Source organism: Carcharodon carcharias (genome assembly GCF_017639515.1).
Source record: "Carcharodon carcharias isolate sCarCar2 chromosome 27 unlocalized genomic scaffold, sCarCar2.pri SUPER_27_unloc_1, whole genome shotgun sequence".
NCBI classification, from domain to species: Eukaryota; Metazoa; Chordata; class Chondrichthyes; order Lamniformes; family Lamnidae; genus Carcharodon; species Carcharodon carcharias.
In genome coordinates, this window is record NW_024470624.1 from 2319336 (window position 1) to 2341840 (window position 22505).

Genomic DNA, 22505 nt, shown 5'->3' on the forward strand with positions numbered 1-22505 from the left:
AGGGAGAACCTAGGAGAACCTTCACTGTGAAAGACAGTTCTGGGGTTAAAGGTTGCCAGACTGGAAAAGGAAAAGAATGGAAGTAAACCCTCAGGAGCAAATAATCACTTTGGACAGGTTCCAGGAGAACTGAGTGTCTACTTAAGGAACAGAGTAAAGTATAACCATGGAGAGGGATTTTTGATTGTGTTAAAAAATAGCAAAGTTATGTTTGCTTGTTTAAAGTGTATGTTGCCGACAAATATATTGTTTATTCGAAGTTGCTTCTAGTTTGTTTGCTGCAGTAAAAGTCATTAAAACTTGAAGTCTTATCATGTGATCCTTTAATTAGTTCACTGGGAATTTGAATTTCTTTTTAGAAATTGCTCGTGTCAATGACAACCAGGCAACGGAGCTGAGGGCTGAATTTAGCTGAGAATAATGGGGCCTGCGCCCCAGTTGGGAAACTGCCATGGGCATTGCACTAATAGTGAGACAGGAAAGTGCGAGAGGACTGACTGGGAAGTGAGCCTCCAACCAATCGGACGTGGAAAGCGATGACAGGGGCTGATGGTGACTTGACCCCCAGGGTTCAGTGCCCCTGTGTCCAAAGCTGTGAATCATGGGAACAAGGCACAGAGGAGCCGAAGAGAAACCATTTGGGTCCAGGATATTTACTCTGCACATCTTTTTACTTTGGTTGTCTTTGATCCTCCAGTAATTTTCTGTTTGTTTTGTTCTCCATGTTCCATTTCATGAATAAACTTTATCAGTAAAAATATTTGATTTTTCCAGACTTTCTCTTACAAAATTTATGCACTTTAGTGGGTGAGAGGGGTTGGAAGGCTCCTTAACAGAAAGTGAGTCCCTCTAAGGTAATTGACAAAGGAACCAGAGGGGGAAATGAGATTTTATTTTTTTGTTGACACACAATGTTAGAAAATGGGGTTCAGAGAGTCCATCGTGATTTCCTAATTTATCAAAATTCTTTAGGAAATAACAAGAAATGTGGATAAAGGGGAGCCTGTAGATGTGGTTTACTTAGATTTCCAGAAAGCATTTCACAAGATGCCACAGGAAAGGTTACTGCACAAAATAAGAACTGCTGGTGGAGGGGGTAACATATTAGCATGGATAGAGGATTGGTTAGCTAACAGGAAACAGAGAGTAGGCATAAATAGGTCATTTCTGGGCTGGCAAGTGGAGTGCCACAGGAGATCAGTGCTGGGCACTGAACCATTTACAATCTATATCAATGACTTGGATGATGGGACTGAATGTATGGTGGTTAAATTTGCTGATAACACAAATATGTAGGAAAATAAATTGTGAAGAGGACTTAAGGAGTTTGCAAAGTGATATCGATATGTTAAGTGACTGAGCAAAAATTTGGCAGATTGGGCATAATGTGGGAAAATGTGAACTTGTCCATTTTGGCAGGAAGAATTAAAAAAAACAGCATATTATTAAAATGGAGAGAGATTACAGAACTCTGAGGTACGGAGGGATCTGGGTGTCCTGGTACATGAACCACAAAAAGTTAGTCTGCAGGTGCAGCAAGTGATGAGGAAGGCAATGGCATTTTCATGTTTATTGCAAGGGGGATGGAAAATGAAAGTAGGGATGTTTTCCTGCAGCTGTACAGGGCCTTGGTGAGACCACATCTGGAACACTGTGTACAATTTTGGTCTCCTTGTTTAAGAAATGACATTATTGCATTCACAGCAGTTCAGAGAAGGTTCACTCGCCTGATTTCTGGAATGAGGGGGTTATCCTCGGAGGAAAGGTTGGACAGATTAGGCTTGTCTTCGTAGAACATAGGAGCAGGAGAAGGTCATTCGGCCCTGCGAGCCTGCTCCGTCATTTAACATGATTATGCCTGATCCTCGATCCAACGCCGTACTCCTGTGCTTTCAGAAGAATAAGAGGTGATCTCATTGCAACATATAAGATCCTGAGGGGACTTGACAGGGTGGATGCTGAAAGGATGTTTCCCCTTGTGGGAGAGACTAGACATAGGGGACACAGTTTAAAAATAAGGGGGTTTCCCATTTAGGACAGAGATGAGAATTTTTTTCTCGAAGTGGATTGCGAGTCTGTGGAACTCCCCCAGAGAGCGGTGGAGGCCAGGTCAATGAATAGTTTTAAAGCTGAGTTTGATAGTTTCCTGATTGACAAGGGAGTGAAAGGGTGTAGGGTGTAGGAAGGAACGTGGATTGAGACCGCAATCAGGTCAGACATGATCTTATTGAATGGGGGGGCAGGCTCGAGAGGCTGAGTGGCCTACTCCTGCTCCTAATTTGTATGTATTAACCCTTCAGCCCCTTTCCCAAACTCTGAAATGATTCACAGTGATAACCCTTATTGGTGACAGCGATTAGATGTTATTCAGTAGAAATAAGACCTGACACATGCTCATGTCTGAGCAGTAGTATCAAAGTGCAGCAGCATTACCATTACACTCTGGGTAGAAGCACCATCTCCATGTAAATGCTCCCTGGTCTGCCCCAGATGCCATGGCACCAGTCAATGCAATATGTAAAACCTCTACAAATCTCTGTGCTCGGGGAATCCCTTCTGATACTTTTTTACATCACAAAGTCTATGGAGACTGATTTAACCCAATCATTGCCGAGCTAACGTTTGAATGGACCAATTCCAAAACCTGTCATTGAACCATCTGTACCTGCCCAAGCCCGTCAAACTCTCAAACAATTGGCTTCCCACGCTCCGTCCCCGTTACAGGGAGTCAGCAATCCCACGTCAAGCAGTGAAAGCATGGTAGCCTTGACACCCAGGTGTCGTCTAGGATTCAAGGCACTTTTGTTTTCTCTGTCCTCTGGGAGCTGTTCATCTCCCTGTTCTCACATAGCAAGTCGGCTGTTCTCAGCTCTGCCAGATTTCTGCTGAAGTTTGGCCCTTTTACACCTTTCGGGTCAATAAAACATTTGGTCAATGAAGACCCAAACCACAATTACCCATCCTGTCACCTGACAACCATCCTAACTCCAAGTCCAATCACAACAGGAATAAAAACAGCAGAAGTATAACAATCAATGCACAGCCAGATAGAGTTATTAATTAAATGTTCACTAAATAGCAAGAAAACCCAAAGTAGAGGGTTCCCCAGGATTCTTACAATCCACACCTTGAGGAGGAGAGAACTCTCTCTCCGACCACTCACTCAATTTCACTCCATTATTTTCCAGTTCTGTTCTGGCCCCGCCTGGGGTAACATCGACTCGATCTTTTCTTCTCCTGAAGGAGCGCTGTGAGTTCTAGGTTACTAGTACATAAGGACACATGCTTCATGCAACTGATCAAACATGGATGTAAAACATTCTCCAGCTCTCTCCTTACCCCTGCCCAACTTGTGGAGAGTTGTCACTCTGTTTTTTCTGCCAAACCCATCATTGTCCCAATCCATAATTTTTTATCCCTTTCTGTTTAGTTTTATTCACTTTTCAGCATGACTGGTGTCTTTAATTCTATCCTGACTTTTTAAAAATCAGTTTCTCTCTGGAGCATGTGTCAGTGCCCTGATCACATCAAAATGTTGTCTCATTCCTCTGGCCACATTAACCATTTCATACTGTTTGTCATGTCACTGTGTATGTTTGGGACTCTTCCATGTATTTCACCATGAATTTCCTTCTGTTAGTTGCTTAACATCTAACAAATCACATCTACACGTACACTGGTATCCCAATAGCATGCGAGACACTTTTTGACTTTCATGTTATCTTATCTGAAGTTCATGGGGATGGGTTGGGGGTGTGTGTGTGTGTGTGTGTGGGGGGGTGGGGGGCGTGTGCGCAGTGGGTGTGTGGGGGGCGGTGGATCTGCCTCAAGAGCTTTGCTAATCTCACTCTGTGCAGTCCCGATATTTCAGGTAGTGGCCAGGATTTCAACTGTGGTTTTCTTTTAAAATAGGGTTCAGAGGCAAATGATATAAACATTTCCGAGAGAAAGCTATCGACTTATTCATCTTGTCTACACGTCCCTGAATTTCACTGGAATCTACATGGTTACCAGATTGATCTGTTCCATTCAACTACACCCAAGGTGAGTTATTCCAATTCCTTCACTGCCCAGTGAAATTGTAAACATTCCCATTTTATTCCAGGCCTGAACATATCTTCTTTCTTTCTTCTGGCTGGGATTGTTCCCCTGGGAGCAAAGGAGGTTGAGGGGAGATTTGATAGAGGTGTACAAGATTATGGCAGGTTTACATCAGCTGGGCAAAGAAAAGCTGTTCCCGCCAAGGATGAGGGGACACAGGTTGAAGGTTTTAAGTGAGAGATGTGGGGGAGATGTGAGGAAGAAGCTTTTTTTACACAGCGAGTGAGAATGACCTGGAACTCGCTGCCTATGAGGTGGTGCAATCAGAGATGATGAATGATTTCAAAAGAAAATTGGTCACTTGAAGGCAATAAACTTGCAGGGATACGGGGATATAGAGGGGGAATGGGACTGACTGGATTGCTCTACAGAGAGTCAGCATGGACTCGAGGTACCAAATGGACCTTTTTGAAGGTAACTTTGTAACATTTAACCCATGTTGGTGCAGCTGTTCAACAAAACTAACAACTTCTTAAACAAATATTTGTGACTCTTGACCAATGGGAAAAGTGTTCCTCATTTCCCCACAACAAATTGAGCCAGTCAGCTTGGAGTCCCTTCTAACTGTGAACTATAACTTGTATCTAAACAGGGTGTCCTGGAACACCTGGTGCTCTGACCCCTTCCTGACCTTAACACCAGTTTTTTTTCCTTAAAGCTGGAGACAGGCAATTGAAGACTGTTCATTGTTAAGCTTACATACAGTATAATTTGGTAATATAAGCCTTATTAATTACACAAATGTGTCATCGAGTGAAGTCTAACAGTTAACACTGATGAAGAGGCTGACTCCAGTTATTTTGCAGGGAATCCCCACTCTTTTTAGTGACTTCTATGTGTTGACATCACCAAACCAGAACAAGTAGAACTTTCACACTCCTTAACCTTGTGTCAATCCTCAGTACGAGGTAATATGTTCACCAATCTAATCCACATACTAATGAGGCACAGCCACTGTCTAACACAGTACAGTTGAATGAGTCTGTGAGTAACATACTCATCATTGGACCAAAGCTACTTAATTTCATACCTCCACTCTATGTCAGTAAGGGTCTCTTTATATGTGCTCAAGTAACTATCCAATCCATGAAACCCACCTGTATATACTTAACCTCAATTCACACAATTGAAAGCCACAGTCAGAGCATCTAAAAGGTCTCTCATCAGTGTGACTGTCATGGTGTGTCAGCAGCTCGGATGAACAAGTGAATCTCTTCCCACACTCAGAGCCTGTGAACGGCTTCTCCCCGGTGTGAACTCGCTGATGTGTCTGCAGGATGGATGGATCACTGAATCCCTTCCCACACTCAGAACAGGTGAACGGCCTCTCCCTAGTGTGAATTTGTTGGTGTTTCTGCAGGTCGGATGACTGAGTGAATCCCTTCCCACACACGTAACAGATGAACGGCCTCTCCCCAGTGTGAACTCGCTGGTGTGCCAGCAGGTCGCAAGACCGATTGAATCTCTTCCCACATTCAGAACAGGCGAGCCAGTCCCTGGTGTGAGCTCGCCGGTGTGTCAGCAGGTAGAATGACTGAGTGAATCCCTTCCCACACTCAGAGCAGGTGAATGGCCTCTCCCCGCTGTGAACTCGCTTTACTTGGAGGGATCAGCATCAGCAGGAGGGATGATTCACTAAATCCCTTCCCACACTCCGAGGAGGTGAATGGTCTCTCCCCAGTGTGAACTCGCTGGTGTCTCTGCAGGTGGGATGTATTCCTGAATTCCTTCCCACATTCAGAACATGCGAACGGTCTCTCCCCAGTGTGAACTTGCTGGTGTGTCTGCAGGTGAGGTGACTGAGTGAATCCCTTCCCACACTCAGAGCAGGTGAACGGCCTCACCCTGGTGTAACTGTGCTGATGAGTTTCCAACACAGATGGGGTTTTGAATCCCTTCCCACAGTCCCCACATTTCCACGGTTTCTCCATGGTGTGTGTGTCCTTGTGTCTCTCCAGGTTCCACGATTAGTTGAAGCCTCATCCTCACACAGAACACGTGTACGGTCTCTCGCCTTTGTGAATGAAGTGATGTTTTTCTCAAGCTGAGTAACTGGTTAAAACTCTTTCCACAGTCAGTGCACTGGAATACTCTCACTCGGGGTGTCTGTGTCTCGGTGCTTTTCCAGTCACACTGATGCTTAAAACCTTTTGAAGCAGACAGAACAAACAAATGTTTTTCCTTCTGGATTCAAAGGCTGATCATATTCAGGACCTGATGAATCGAGTGACTGTCAGATCTTGATGTGATGTTTGTTTTGAGATTTCTGTCTGCAAATCCTCCCCTTCTAATATCTTGCTAAAGGAGTTTACAAAAGTCATTATTGTCAGTACAGGATAGAAATTCAGAACAGACAATTCTAATTTCTAGTGAACAGTCTTTCATCTCTCATTCCCCAAAAGCAGTAAATCTCCATCCCACACACTCTCACTCCATTCTCACTCTGCTATATCTAATAAATTTCCAATAGTACTGCATTGAAAATGTGTATAATATACAGTTCTCTATTACATGATTAGAGATACATAGTGCAGTGGGGAAGAACTTTATTTCAACAGCCAGTGGTGATGACCTGGAATCCACTGCCTGTGAGGGTGGTGGTTCCAGAGACAATCACTAATTTCAGAATGAAATTGAATTGACACTTGAAGGAAATGGGACTGGGACTGACTGGATCACTCTACAGAGAGTCGGTATAGACCTGAGTTGTCAAATGGACTCCTTCTGTGTCATAATGATTCGATCACTGGAAATATATTAGGTAGCTACAGCATGGTCTCATAAGACTAGAAGGATAACAAATGAACTTCAGTACAAAAGTATAAATAATATATCTAAAGTGTCCCCCATTAAGAAAGAATAATAATTTTCACACTATTATTGCGGTTTAGCGTCAAATAGGTTTATGGGTGTGAGTGTGGATGGTTCTCCCTTGTGTGATTTAATTACATTTGGAGTCAGGGAGACTGCAAGATTGAAATTATCAAAAGAAGTTAGGTGTAGAAATGTACTTGAAATGCTAATTTGTAAACATCAATGTGGTCTTAGCATGTAAGGTGTGAAGGTAATTTGCATTTTTACATAAGTGAAGGGGTTGTTTGGATTTCAAAGGGACATTAGGATTTTTACAACGAGCCAGATAAGCAAGGCGAAGCAGTGTGTTTATTTTTCCCAAAGGTTACTGACAATATTGGCAACATGAAAATTTTTATAGTATCGGAAGCGTAAAGTTCCAAAGACCTATGGAACAATGGAATTTACATATTAAAGAGAGAGAAACATATATAAAGGAGAATGAAAGTTATGTTGGGGGGCCATGTGAAATCTAGCAGGAGTGTGTGAAACAGCCTTCAGGAAGCCTCCACCCATTTGTGCATAAGTCTACTGTGTCCAGTGACTAAAGTTAGGGACAAGCTTTTGGAAATCCACTGTTAAGTGTGTACTGTGGTAACTTGTTGACTTGTTTTTTAAATTTGAAATCTATTTTGGATTGTTGCCTTAAAGAGGGTGTGTAATTTAGAGTCAGGTTAATTAGGAATTTTAGGATTTGTTATAGTAATAATTGTAGTCTTACATATGTGCTTGAAATCTTTTATTCTATTAATAAATATTTTAATTTCATTTTTAAAATCTCTGAAGGTCTTAGTGGACTCCTTGTTTCTGAATGCAGTGCACACATCTTCTCGTAATAAATACAAATTGCAAAACTGTTGTGATAGCATGGCCAAGTTTCCCTTGTGGATTTGGTCCACCTGGCACACATTATCCGCCACGTCATAACATCCCTATCACAACATTAGACATATCTTTGCCCTGTAGTATTGTGTTCTCCAGGGGGAAGAATTCTTATGAAATAAAATAAGGGACCCTTCAGACGTGGGGCTGGAGGCATGCGCGGGGGGTGGGATGCTTGTGACCATGAGAGCAGGTTGGGGGGGTGCTGGGTAGGAAGGATCCTGATCGTAGTGTGGGGGGGGGGGGGGTGTTTAAAATCAACTAAAACTTCCAATTTATCTTGTTCAGTCATAACATCATCATCCCTCTGCTGGCCAATCACTCACTTGGCATCCCACTCAAATCATTCAAACTCACCCTGAAGACACCCGGGATCAGTTTCCCACAGGTCGTCCTATAAATATGGGACAAAAAGGTAAAATAAGGAGCAATCCCTTAAAATATAGGACAGTTAAACACCCTGATATTGTTCCCTTAAATGTCAGCCATCTTCTGCGAAATTACGCCTTTAATTGTGAACATTAGGAAAGAGACCACCCTTTTAACCAGACAAATAAATGTGTCAAGCTGAGGGAGCAAAGGGTGTCAATGTCTTTAAGAGAGAGAGAGAGACCTGGGCCAACCTTTCCAGAGTCTGCACCCTCCCTGGATTCACTTCCTTTCCCTTCAGTTCCTGCAAGTCAACAATTTGTCCCCAAAATGAGAAAAGAAATGAAAAGGGGAAAACATTAATTCACTCACAGATGTTGCCCAGAGGAGGAAGTTTTAGCCTGAAGCTCATAGTCCAACTTTCGCTTTGTGACGTCCACCATGGAACCCTTCCTTAAACCTCCGCGGTGACGTCCTCGGGTTCCAGGCTGCAGGTCAGACGCGCGGACACGGGAGCCCCGCCCCAACCCATTGTTCCCCCGCCCCCTCCACCTCCTCGAGCCAAGGTTTCCAGGCAACCGGCTGACGGCTCCGGCCGGAGCGAAAAGCCGCTCGGAGAACTCGGGAGAGGGGAAGCTGCGCATGTGCGGGAGAGAGCCCGCTCCTTCCCTTCTTCCTGAGAAATTAGCCAATGGGAAGAGCTGCAGGACCGGAAGGACTCGCCAATCAGAGCTGGATGATGATTGAGCTTCACAGACTAAAACTTACTCCTGTGTCCAACATCTGTGAGTAAAACACTTTCTCTTCTCCCCCTTTCCATTTCTTTCAAAGGTTATGGGGAGAAAGTGGAAGCAGGGCTATTGAGTTGGATGATCAGCCAAGATCATAATGAATGGTGTAGCAGTCTCGAAGGGCTAAATGGCCTATTCCTGCTCCTAGTTTCTATTAGATACATTTATTATCATTTCTCATGTTCTGATATAGTACTGTAGCTTGGCTGGTGGTGAGAAAGGCCCTCCCTGTAAGATCCTTCCAACATGCCAGGAGTCTCACCCCCTCTGCACGTTGCCCTCGAGGTGGCTGTGGTGGGGAAGAGACCGTTGTTCACCTCCTTGTAGATTGTGTCTTTGCGAAGAAGGTCTGGAGAGAGATGCAGTGCTTTCTGTCGAGGTTCATCCCGAGCAGTTCTGTGACACAGGACTCTGTGCTCTACGGGCTGTTCCCAGGGACACACACCGAGACGAACATCAACTGCAGCTGGAGGATCATCAACTCGGGGAAAGACGCTCTTTGGTCTGCCCGAAACTTGTTGGTTTTCCAGCGCAAAGAGTTGTCCCCGACCGAGTGTTGCAGACTGGCACATTCCAAGGTTAGGACTATGTGCTGAGGGACACAGTTAAGCTTGGGGCAGCCGCCACAAAGGCGCAATGGGGAAGGGTCGCTGCCTAAGACCTTTCTGCCACAGTGCACTGAGGGGCTGGGAACTGTAAAGAGCCCCTCAGGCTGTACAGCTTAAAATGAATGTCTGCCAATGATTGTAATATTCATTGTTTGTACTGATACACCTTGTGATTCATGTTGTAAAAGTTGAACCTGATTGAACTTTTGTAATGGTGATTTTGAAATGGTTCGAAATGCTTTTGAAGATTTAAGAATAAAGTATATTTTTGCAAAAAAGAAAGTGCTGATATAGTACTGTAGCTACATTATAAATTTCCAGTCCTAGATTTGTTAAGACACAGAAGGAGATGAATGGGCACCTTGAGTCCGTATCAACTCTCTATAAAGCAATCCAGTCAGTCCCATTCCCCCTCTGTATCCCTATACTGCTGCAAGTCTATTTCCTTTGCGTGCCTATCAAATTTCAGTTTGAAATCATTGGTCTTCCACCTGCCTTACAGGTTGCGAGTTCCAAATAATGACCACTCACTGTAATAAACTACAGTTGTGAACATTTCAAATCATGGAGTTCATTAAAACTAGAATTGTGTGTTCTAAATTTCTATCCTGTACGGACAGTGATGGATTTTGTAATCTTTTTCCACAGAATATCAGAGGTTGAGGATTTGAAGACAGGAAATTCACAACAAACATCACATCAAGATCTGACAGACTCACTCAATTCAACAGGAGCTGAATATCGTTGACCTTTGAATCTAGCTGGAGAAATGTTTGTGTTCTGCCTGCTTCAAAAGATTTTAAACATCAAGGTGACTGGAAATGCACCAAGATGCACACACCCAAGTGAGAGTGTTCCTGTGCACTGACTGTGGAACAAGCTTTAACCAGTTATGCAGTCTGAAACAACATCACAGCATTCACATTGAGGAGAGACATTATGCAAGTTCTGTGTGAGGATAAGGACACCTGCACCATGGAGAAACCGTGGAAATGTGGGGACTGTGGGAAGGGATTTCAGGCCCCCTCTGATCCGGAGATTCATCGACACCGTCATACTGGGAAGAGGCCATTCACCTGCTCTGTGCGTGGGAAAGGATTCAGTCAATCATCCAGCCTGCTGCAACACCATGTCACTCACACCAATGAGAGACCTTTTAAATGCTCTGACTGTGGGAGTGCCTTCAAAAGGTCTCATGACCTGATGGTTCACCAGCACATTCACACCGAGGAGAGACCGTTCAGCTGCTCTCACTGTGGGAAGACACTTGGAACATCTTCCAAACTGCTGGTACACCAGCGAGTTCATTCTGGGGAGAGGCCATTCATCTGCTTCATTTGTAAGAAGGGATTCAATCAGTCAAGCACCCTGTGGACACGCAAGCAAGTTCACACTGGGCAGAAGCCGTTCACTTGCTCTGAGTGTGGGAAGGGATTCAGTGATTAATCACACCTGCAGAGACACTGGTGAGTACATTCTGGGGAGCGGACGTTCTCCTGCTCTGAATGTGGGAAACGATTTACTCAGTTATCCAACCTGCAGATCCACCAATGAGTTCACACCAAGGAGAGGCTGTTCACCTGCTCTTTGTGTGGAAAGGGATTCAGTCATTCATACACTCTGCAGAAACACAAGTGGGATTACACTGGGGAAAGGCCATTTACCTGCTCCGTGTGGGAAGGGTTTCACTCAGTCATCCCACCTGCAGAGACACCAGCGGGTTCACAAGTGATTCCAGGGGTTGGATTCTGCTGTTATTGCTGCTGTTAATCACATTCAGGACTGAACCATGTTCATTCTGACACTTGGTGAAGTGGGAGGATCAGAGGGTTTCTTTCTGCTGGACTGGCTGGTCTCATGTCTTTGCTTCCAGTGGGCTGATGCTCTTTGAGCCTGGGAGTGCACATTTCCAGTGAAATAATCCACAAAAGCTGATGAAGGACATTTATTTCATCCTGGACAGTAAATAGTGTCTTCCCAAACAATACAGGTGGATCTAATATAAATATATTTGTCTCTGTTCCATTGAGTCTACAGCACAGGGCCAGGCCAGGCCAGCTGGCTCAATTGGTCTCCGTCAGCATTTATGCTCCACATGAGCCTCCACCCACCCCTCTTCACCTCCCCCAATCAGCACATCCTTCTATTCATTTCTCCCTCATGTATGTATCTAGCTTCCCCTTAAATGTATTCATGCTATTCACCTCAACCACTTGCTGTAGTAGCGAGTTCCACATTCTCACCACTCGTTGGGTAAAGAGGTTTCTCATGAAATCCTATTGGATTATTGATCCCTTTCATCATCTTAAAGGCTTCCATCAGGTCACCCTTCAGTCTTCTCTTCATTTTTTAAAACAGTTAATCATTTATGGGATGTTAGGCTTTCGCAGGATGTGGGCTTACCTGACCAGACCAACATTTATTGCTCTCCTCTAATTGCCCCTTGAGAAGGTGTTGGTGAGCTGCCTTGTTGAACCGCTGCAGTCCATGTGGTGTAGGTACACCCACAGTGCTGTTAGAGAGGGAGTTCCAGGATTTTGACCCAGTGATAGTGAAGGAACGGCGATATTGATTCATGTCAAGATGGCGTGTGGCTTGGAGGGGAACTTGAAGGTGGTGGTGTTCCCATGTGCCTGCTCCCCTCGTCCTTCGCGGTGGTAGAGGTCGCAGGTTTGGAAGATGCTGTCGAAGGAGCCTGGCTGAGTTGCTGCTCTACATCTTGTAGATGGTACACACTGCTGGAGAGAGTGAATGCTTGTGGATAGGGTGTCAATCAAGCGGGGCTGCTTTGCCCTGGATGGTGTCGAGCTTCTAGAGTATTGTTGGAGCTGCACTCATCCAGGCAAGTGAGGAGTGTTCCATCACACTCCTGACTTGTGCTTTGTAGATGGTGAACAGGCTTTGGGAGAGTCTGGAGGTGGGTTACTCGCTGCAGGATTCCCAGCCTCTGACTCGCTCTTGTAGCCACAGTATTTATATGGCTGGTCCAGTTCAGTTCCTGGTCAATGGTAACCCACAGTATGTTGATAGTGGGGGATTCAATGATGGTAATGCCCTTGAACATCAAGGGGTGATGGTTAGGTTCTCTTTTGTTGGGGATGGTCATTGCCTGGCAGTTGTGTGGTGTGAATGTTACTTGCCACTTGTCAGCCCAAGCCTGGATATTGTCCAGGTCTTGCTGCATTGGACATGGACTGCTTCAGCATCTGAGGAGTCTCAAATGATGCTGAACATTATACAATCATCAGTAAACATCCTCGCTCCTTACCCTATGATTGAAGGAAGGTCATTGATTAAGCAGCTGAAGCTGGTTGGGCCGAGGACACCACCCTGAGGAACTCCTGCAGTGAAGACCTGGGACTGAGATGACTGACCTCCAACAATCACAACCATCTTCCTTTGTGCTAGGTATGACTCCAACCAGCGGAGAGTTTTCCCCTGATTCCCATTGGCTCCAGTTTTACTAGGGCTCCTTGATGCCATATTTGGCCAAATGCTGCCTTTATGTGAAGGGCAGTCACTCTCACCTCACCCCTGGAGCTCAGCTCTTTTGTCCATGTTTGAACCAAGGTAGTAATGAGGTCAGGAGCTGCGTGGCCTTGGCAGAACCCAAACTGAGTATCAGTGAGCAGGTTATTGCTGAGTGAAAGGTGCTTGATAGCACTGTCGATGACACTTTCCACCACTTTGCTGACTGAGTAGACAGTTGGGGGGTAATTGGCTGAGTTAGATTGTCCTGCTTTTTGTGTACATACACATTGCCAGGTTGATGCCAGTGTTGTAGCTGTACTGGAACAGCTTGGCTAGGAGCACAGCTAGTTCTGGAGCACAAGTCTTCAGTCCTCATGCCAGAATTTTGACAGGGCCCATAGCCTTTGCAGTATCCAGTGCCTTCAGCCATTTCTTAACAGCACGTGGATTGAATCAAATTGGCTGAAGACTGGCATCTATGATGCTGGGGATCTTAGGAGGCCAAGATGGATCATCCAACCCATACTTCTGGCTGAAGATGTTTGCAAATCCTTCAGCCTTGTCCTTTGCACTGATGTGCTGGGCTTCCCCCATCATTGAGGATGGGGATATTTGTGGAGCCTCCTCCTCCAGTGATTTGTTTAATTCTCCACCACCATTCATGACTGATTTGGCAGGACTGCAGAGCTCAGATGTGATCCCTTGGTTTTGGGATCGCTTAGCTCTGTCTGCTACTTGCTGCTTTCACTGTTTAGCACACAAGTAGTCCTGTGTTGTAGCTTCACCAGGTTGACACCTCATTTTTACATATGCCTGGTACTGCTCCTGACATACCCTCCTGCACTCTTCATTGAACCAGGGTTGATCCCCGGCTTGGTGGTAATGGTAGAGTGGGGGATATGCCGGGACATGAGGTTATAGATTATGGTTGATTACAATTCTGCTGCTGATGATGGCCCACAGCGCCTCATGGATGCCCAGTCTTGAGCTGCTAGATCTGTTTGAAATCGATCCCATTTAACCCAGTGGTCGTACCACACAACACGATGGAGAGTATCCTCAGTGTGAAGACAGGACTTTGTCTCCACAAGAACTGTGCAGTGGTCACTCACACCAATACTTTGATGAACAGATGAATCTGCAATAGGGAGATTGGTGAGGACGAAGTCAGGGAGGTTTTTCCCTCTTGTTGGTTCCCTGACGCAGACCCAGTCTAGCAGCAATGTCCTTTAGGACTCGGCCAGCTTGGTCAGTGGTGATGCTAATGAGTCACTTTTGGTGATGGATAGTGAAGTACCCCACCCAGAGTACATTTGGTGTCCTTTCCACCCTCAGTGTTTTCTCCAAGTGGTGTTCAACATGGAGGAGCACTGATTCATCAGCTGAGGGGGTGGTTGGTAGCTGGAAATCAGCAGGAGGTTTCCTTGTCTATGTTTGACCTGATGCCATGAGACTTCATGGGGTCCAGAGTCGATGATGAGGACTCCCAGGACCACTCCCTCCTGACTGTATCCCACTGTGTGTACAAATACTATTGAAAAGACAAATTGCTGAATTCAGAGGGGAAAAAGCAAGATGACAGGGAATTTCGTCCGAAAGTCCAGTTCCTAACAGCCAGTACTCAAAAGCCGGATGGATTTCCAGCAATCAGCAATGTGGTTCCTAACAAAGTGAACCAGACCTCAAATCTGGAAATCCTTTGGACCCATCACAAATTCTATCCCAGGGCCCAGACCGTACACAATCCGATACAGATTTAAAAAGCACCATGAGGAATAGAAAACTGAAGTACAACCTTTTAACCAAGGGCCTGGAAAGACTGTGTGACAGGGGAAAGGAGACCTCTTGAGAAGGTTAAAGAAAATGAATTAACAATAGTAAAATGAAATCATGTTTACCAGAACATTGGGACTCGAGGAACTCGAGCAAGTTGAAATTTGAAACCTAATTGTCACATTCAGTTTGTTTTGTTACAGGTTAAGCTGAGAGTGTTGCCAAGGTGATATGTTTAATGTAAAATGTGACGAAGGGAAAGCATTATCTGTACAGTGTGTAAAAAGATAGTTATTACAGTGTTTACCATGTTAAAATGTGTTGTAGTCAAAAAGGATTGTGGTAATTTCCTTGCTTTGGTCAGTTTTTTTCCCTTGGGTGGGGGGAATGTGATGACCCATGTACCTTGGGAAAAGGGTGTTTTTTTTTCATGTAATGGCCCCTTTAAACCCAAAGTGAAACTGGGGATTCTTCTGAAGGAGGAGTAATTGATTTCCTGGTTCTGTGATCATTATTTTAAAGAAATGGCCATGTGACCTGAGGTTAATATGGGGATAAAAAGCTCAGAAACCAAGAGTTAAAAGACAGTGTATTTCATATTGAATTGCAGTTTGAGTCCTGCTGAAGCAGGTTCAGTTACAGGGTAAAATGTCAGACACAGTTAAGAATGAAACCTGGTGTTGAAGCAGGGACTGTGGTACTCTGTGTGTTATACAGTTGGAAAGGACAGGGAGCTGAAGACAAGGAGAGTAGGGGATTGTGGATTGGAAAAGACCCCTTGCTTCTATTTCAGTTTTGCCAGAGCCAACCAGGCATTTTAAGGGTTCTGAAGAAGGGAGCCTTTGGGTATTCTGAGACATCAGGACCGTTGTGACCCAAGAGAGAGAGCATTCGTAGACGTGCACTTTATTGGTTTTCACCGTATATCGGGACCTCAGATAGAATAGTGACTCCAGGGCCAAATCTATTGAGTTGGAAGTGAGAGATCCGACGTAGGGAGGGCAATTGGAAAAACTGTGAGACTGCCCATGGTGCAACATGTGTGCAGGAAGTAATGTGGGTGTTTATAACAACCTGAGGTGTATCTTTGTTCTATCGATTATTTAAAGTGAAATTTACCCTTTTCTTTGAAATATCCATCGCCTGTTAATGAATGTTTGTGTTGATTTTATTTGGTTTATTACAAGTAAAAGTTTTAAAAGGTGAAATCTTGTCCATTGGTTTTCTTTCCATTGGTGTCGTGGGGATTCATTTCATTTAATAAGTTATCGGTCTCTACAGGAATTGGAACGAGAGTCACACAGTCGTTAGGACAGAGAAGGAAACTATTCCACCCATCTAGTCCATGCTGACCCTCTTTTTAACAATATAGTCAGTCCCATTCTCCAGTTCTAACCCTGTACCCCTGCAAGTTTATTTCCCTCAAGTGTCCATCCAATTCTGTTTTGATATCTGGGTAAGATGACCAATAGCTGGGGGGGACCCAAAAGAAAGCCAGTTTAATCTGGCATGTCCACTGTTTATTATTCAGACCTGGAAGGTAAGAAGGGGTTTAGTTCATGAGCAAGTTGAGCCTGGATCAGGTCAATGAAATGGGTTTGATGTGTATCTGAGACGGGAAAGCTTTATAAACCCGATCAAATCTTTGAGAGGAGAGAGAGAGACAAACATTAGAACAGGTCCCAGTCCCCATTAAAACATGCAGCCTGGGAAGATTAGGAAGGGCACCTCCTCTGCCACTCAGTCAGCTCATGGCTGATCTACACCTCCACTCCGTGTTCCTGACTTTGCTGCACTCTGCACAGGGTTGGGTCGATGAGGGATGGAAGCCAGTGAGATTAGAGTGGGGTTGGGGCCGGGGAACCAGAGCCCAATGAACACACACATGAGCCCTGCAGAAGGCAGATCCCCCACAACTGACCAAGCCAGAAGGAAGCGAGCATCCTGAAATGCAGCAAGAATTCTCTCAGCTGGGAGCTAACCAGGCAATGTGTTGTGAGGAGGCTTTAGAAACATACCCTGGGTAGACTTGTTCTCCGAAGCTGTGGGCTTGTCAGCTGGACAGTGAAACTAGGCGTCTAACAGCCACAGCCGCCTCTAATATTGGACACTGGGTGTAACCCTGTTCTGTATTAGGCAGACCGAGCTGATGCTGGGTTATTGTGATATCGTTAATCTGACCCTTAATTGATTCAATTCCATCCATTAATAACATTGGTTCAAGTACAGTGCTTACTCTGTTAATCTGCAAATAAAGTGTCCCCACTCAGTCCATTCACCTATCACCCTCTGTGCTCACTGACTGACAGCAGCTCCCACTCAAGCAATGCCTCCATTTTAAAATTCTCCTCCTTAGGCCCAATTTTACCTCTGTAAAAGTGAATGAGATTTTGAGTGAGTTAAAATCGGGCCCATTCTTTTCAATTCTCTCCATGATCTCACCCCTCCCCATCTCTGTAATCTCCTCCATCCCTACAACCCTCTGAAATATCTGTGCTCCTCTCATTCTGGAGTATCCCTGATTTTAATCGCTCCACCATTGGCGGCCGTGTCTTCTGCTGCTTGTGTCCCAAGCTCAGGAATTCCCTCCCTAAACCTCTCCGATTCCCAACCTCACTTTCCTCCTTTCAGACTCTCCTTAAAACCTGCCTCTTTGTCCGAGCTTTGGGTCACCTGACCTAATATCTCCTTTTGTGGCTCAGTGTCAGATTTGGTTTGATAATCGCACCTGTGAAGCTCCCTGGGAAGTTTTACTCAATTAAAGGTGCTATATAAATGCAGGTTGTTTTTGTTGTGGTGTTTGAATTATTTTCAGGAGACGCCACTATTGTTAAGCAGTCAAACACTTTCTTGCTGCGTCCAGAGAGAGCTACAGGAAGGCTGTTGGCTACAATCAGCTATGCAAGGTTTGTCCCATGTGTAAATAGAGGAGTGGAGACATTGTTATATCGGTCACTCAGAGCTGAACAGAAACCTGTCTCTTCAAATACAGATACAGGGAAGAGGCTGAAATGAAATCTGTTCTTTTTAACCTGCACAAAAGCAGGAGGCTCAGATTCCCAGGCTGCAGAAGGAGTCCATTCGGCTAATCGTGCCCCTGCCATCTCTTTGAAAGGACTCTCTGATTCATCCAACTGCTCTGCTCTTTCCCCACAGCCCTGCAAATTCTTCCCTTTCAAGTATTTACCCTTTGGAAAGATACTATTGAATCTGCTTTCAGGCCGATCAGAACAGCTCGCTATGTCAAAAAATAAAATCTCATCTCCCCCTCTGGCTCCTTTGTCAATTACCTTAGAGGGTCTCACTTTCTGTTAAAGAGCCTGCCAACCCCTCTCACCCACTTTCCCTAAAATACAGAAATCTAATCATGAAAAGTCCAGAAAAATCAATAATTTTTACTGATAAAAATTTATTAATGAATTAAACATGGTTAAAAAAACCCGGAAAATTACTTGAGGATCAAAGACAACCAGAGTACAAGGATGTGCACAATGTTCTGGACCCAAATGGTTTCTCTTTAATTCATCTGTCCCCTGTTTGCTGCCCTCTTTGTGGAACACCTCCGCTCAGTCCACAAGCATGACCCTGACCTTCCAGTTGCTGCCATTATAATTCACCACGTTGCTCTCATGCTCACATTTCTGTCCTCGGCCTGCTGCAATGTTCCCGAGAAGCCCAACACAAGCTGGACGAACAGCACCTCATCCTCCGATGAGGCACTTTACAGCCTTCGGGACTCAACATTGAGTTCAACAACTTCAGACCAGCAACTCTGTCCTCTGTTTGGAACTATATTTTGTGGCTGCGTTTGCTGCCAACGTGGGGCGTGCTCAGTTGTACCACTTCACGCAGTGACATAATTGTGAGTGACGGAGATCAGAACTCTACTCATTCTCCCAGCCTCAGTGTGATACTCATCCTCTCCAGTTAGTTTCTCCCTGTTTTTAATCCAATTTCAAACTTGCAGCAATCCTAATGAGAACTGAAACTGGAGAACAAGATTCAATGAACAATCCTAGAGAGTAGATTTTGGACCCAGAAAGGGCTATTTCATTCAGAACAAAATCCAATACCCATTTTCCCCTCAGTCACTTCCTTCAGCTTTATCTTTTTCCATGGCGTATTTTCAGTTCTATTATATACAAATCCTGGCAGCTCGCTCATCAATACCTGAAACATTTTACTATTCTCTGCACTGTCTGTGTTTATTTTTTGAATGTAAAGTCAGATACAATCCACTGTTTCTCTTCCACAATCTGTAAGGTACATGGCTTTGTTAACAATAACCACGGAAATGTGTGGTTTTACTTTCCAATGTTTTTAACTGGACTGCGTTTACTGCAGATGCATCCAGCCATCAGCGGCCATCTTGTGCAGCCATCTTGCATTGACATGAGACACAGTTTTTTTTATCAAGTGCCAGTCTGTATCTTGTTTTCATGATTTTTGCTTTCAGACAGAGCTGATCTTTATTCTGCCATTAACAATTACTCTGGACCAATGCTTTGTTTCTTTACTACAACCATTACCTCTCCCTTTGCCTTTTGTTCCATGACATTTTTGTTATCTAATCCTCTAACCAATCCCTGACTTTCCCTATTCTTCTTCCGGACCCTCCCTCCTTTCTCAACAGCATCAAACCCATCACATTTCTCCATCTCTGAAGTTCTGAGGAAGAGTCATATTGGACTTGAAACATTAACTCTGTTTCTCTCTCCAAAGATGCTGCCAGACCTGCTGAGTTTTCCCAACACTTTCTGTATTTATTTCAGATCTACCTGTAGTGGTAGGAAAATCACTATTTACTGTCCAGGATAAAATAAATGTCCTTCATCAGCTTTTGCAGATCATTTCAGTGGAAATGTACACTCCCAGGCTCAAAGAGCATCAGCCCATTGGGAGCAAAGTCGTGAGACCGGCCAGTCCAGCAGAAAGAAACCCTCCGACCCTCCCACTTCACCCAGTGTCAGAATGAACATGGTTCAGTCCTGGATGTGATTAACAGCAGCAATAACAGCAGAATCCAACTCCTGGAATCACTTGTGAACTCGCTGGTGTCTCAGCAGGCTGGATAAATGAGTGAATCCCTTCCCACACACAGAGCAGGTGAATGGCCTCTCTCCAGTGTGAACCCGCTTGTGTGTCTGCAGATTGGATGACTGAGTGAATCCCTTCCCACACATGGAGCAGGTGAACGGCCTCTCCCCAGTGTGAACTCGCTGGTGCGTCAGCAGGGTTGATGAAACAGTAAATCCCTTCCCACACTCGGAACAGGTGAAGGGTCTCTCCCCGGTGTGAACTGGCTTGTGTTTTTTAAGGTCGGATGAATTACTGAATCCTTTCCCACACTTGAAGCAGGTGAATGGCCTCTCCCCGGTGTGAACTCTCTGGTGCCTCAGCAGATTGGATGAATCAGTGAATCCCATCCCACACTCGGAGCAGGTGAACGGCCTCTCCCCGGTGTGAACTCGCTGGTGTGTCTGCAGGTGGGTTGAATTACTGAATCCCTTCCCACAATCGATGCAGGTGAACAGCCTTTCCCCAGTGTGAACTCTCTGATGCCTCAGGAGGCTGGATGAATCACTGAATCCTTTCCCACACTCGGAGCAGGAGAACGGCCTCTCTCTGGTGTGAACTCGCTGGTGTGTCAGCAGAGCGGATGAATGAGTGAATCCCTTCCTACACTCGGGGCAGGTAAATGGCCTCTCCCCGGTGTGAACTCGCTGGTGTCTCAGCAGGTTGGATGAATCACTGAATCCCTTCCCACACTCCGAGCAGGAGAACGGCCTCTCCCCAGTATGAACTTGCTGGTGTCTCAGTAGAGTAGATGAATGAGTGAATCCCTTCCCACACACACAGCAGGTGAACGGCCTCTCTCCAGTGTGACTGCGTCGATGAATCTCCAGTTCAGATGGGGATTTGAATCCCTTCCCACAGTCCCCACATTTCCACGGTTTCTCCATGGTGCGGGTGTCCTTGTGACCCTTCAGGGTCAATGATCAGTTGAAGCCTCGTCCACACACATAATGTGTATAATTTCTCTCCTCACTGCAAATCATGATTTTTTTTCATACTGTGTCACTGGTTAAAGCTCTTTCCAAAGTCAGTGCACTGGAACACTCTCACTCGGGTGTGTGTATGTCTTGGTTCTTTTCTGGTCAAAATGTTGTTTAAAATCAGACAGAACAGACAAACCTTTCTCCTCCTAGATTCAAAGGTTGATGATATTCAGGTCCTGATGAATCGAGTGACTTCGTCAGATCTTGATGTAAAGTTCGTTTTAAACTTTCTGTTTGCAAATCCTCCCCTTCTAATATCCTGTAAAAGGAGTTTACAAAAATCATCACTGTCAGTACAGGTTAGAAATTCAGAACAGACAATTCTAGTTTCTATGGAACATTCTTTCCTTTCTCGTTCCCCAAGAGCTGTACGTCTCTGTCCCCAATGCACTCTCCCTCCATTCTCACTCTGCTGTATCTAATATTCTCCCAACATTACTGCACTAAAAATGTGTGTAATATACAGTGTTCGGGTAGGAAACATTGAACTGTCAAGGAGTGTTTCAGTTTGTAATTGTAGGTTAATTGACAAGTACTTCACTGGGTGTATCTAAAGAGGAAACGGGTGAGACAATGTGTAGAATTCTGTGTGAGTTAGAATAAAATTCTGCTTGAAGAAGTCAAGATTGGTTTCTGTCTTTATTGTCAAGCAGCCTTTAGATCTTACCATACAGTACTCCATTACATGATTAGGGACAGATGGGTCTGTTAAGGAGAACTTTATTTTGACAGTGAATGCTGATGACCTGGATCTCGCTGTTTACGAGGGTGGTGGGATCAATAATTTCAAAATGAAATCAGATGGGCACTTGAAGGAAATAAACTTGCAGGGGAATGGGAATATAGAGGGGGAATGGGACTGACTGGATTGCTCCACAGAGAGTCAGCATGGACTCGAGTTACCAAATGGACTCCTTCTGGGCTATAATGACTCTATGACTGGAAACACATTATGTAGCCACAGTAGTGTATTACAAGACTCGGAACAATAATACATGAACTTTACTGCAGAACCATAAATAATATATCTAAAACGTCCCCATCATAACATTATGCATATCCAAGCCCTATGTTACTATATTGTCCATGGTGTGCAACTCCTCTGAACCAAAACAAGGGACACCTAAACCTCAGGACTGGGGGATGAGTGGCGTTGGGATGCTGGTGACTGTGAGAGCTGGTTAGCGGGGTTTGGGTTTCAAAATGAGAGGAGGTTGGAGAGGAGGGGTCTGGAGACAATAATAGTGGGAAGTGTGGGGTTTAAAATCAACTAAAACTTACAACTTATCTCGTTCAGTCAGAACATCATCTCTCACCTTTCCAGAGTCTGCACCCTCCCTGGATTCACTTCCTTTCCCTTCAGTTCCTGCAAGTCAACAATTTCCCCCCAGAATGAGAAAAGAAATGGAAAGGGGGACAAAAGAAAGTGTTTTACTCACAGATGTTGGATACAGGAGGAAGTTTTAGTCTGTGTGAAGCTCTATCTTCCTTCCACAAAGCCCGCGCTCTGATTGGCTGGAGGACCAGAGTACTTCCGGTCCTTCGACGCTCCTCATTGGTCAATCTCCCGCATTAAGACAATGGGACAGAGGAAAACT

The 22505-nt window shown here is 44.8% G+C and overlaps 2 protein-coding genes across 2 annotated transcripts in view; one reads left to right on the forward strand and one right to left on the reverse strand.

The window, feature by feature from the left end:
- The window catches only part of LOC121273703 (zinc finger protein 229-like), a 1112939-nt gene that overhangs the window by 1033205 nt on the left and 57229 nt on the right, over positions 1-22505 (forward strand). The window lies entirely within an intron of this gene.
- On the reverse strand, positions 1682-22261 carry LOC121273599 (zinc finger protein 91-like). Its single transcript, XM_041180753.1, has 7 exons — positions 22224-22261; positions 19894-21166; positions 8578-8906; positions 8163-8230; positions 5755-6070; positions 5199-5597; positions 1682-3265 (listed from the first exon to the last, which is right to left on the reverse strand). Exons 2-7 carry the CDS (start codon positions 20809-20811, stop codon positions 3178-3180), a joined length of 2118 nt encoding a protein of 705 aa, XP_041036687.1. The 5' UTR covers positions 20812-21166; positions 22224-22261; the 3' UTR covers positions 1682-3177.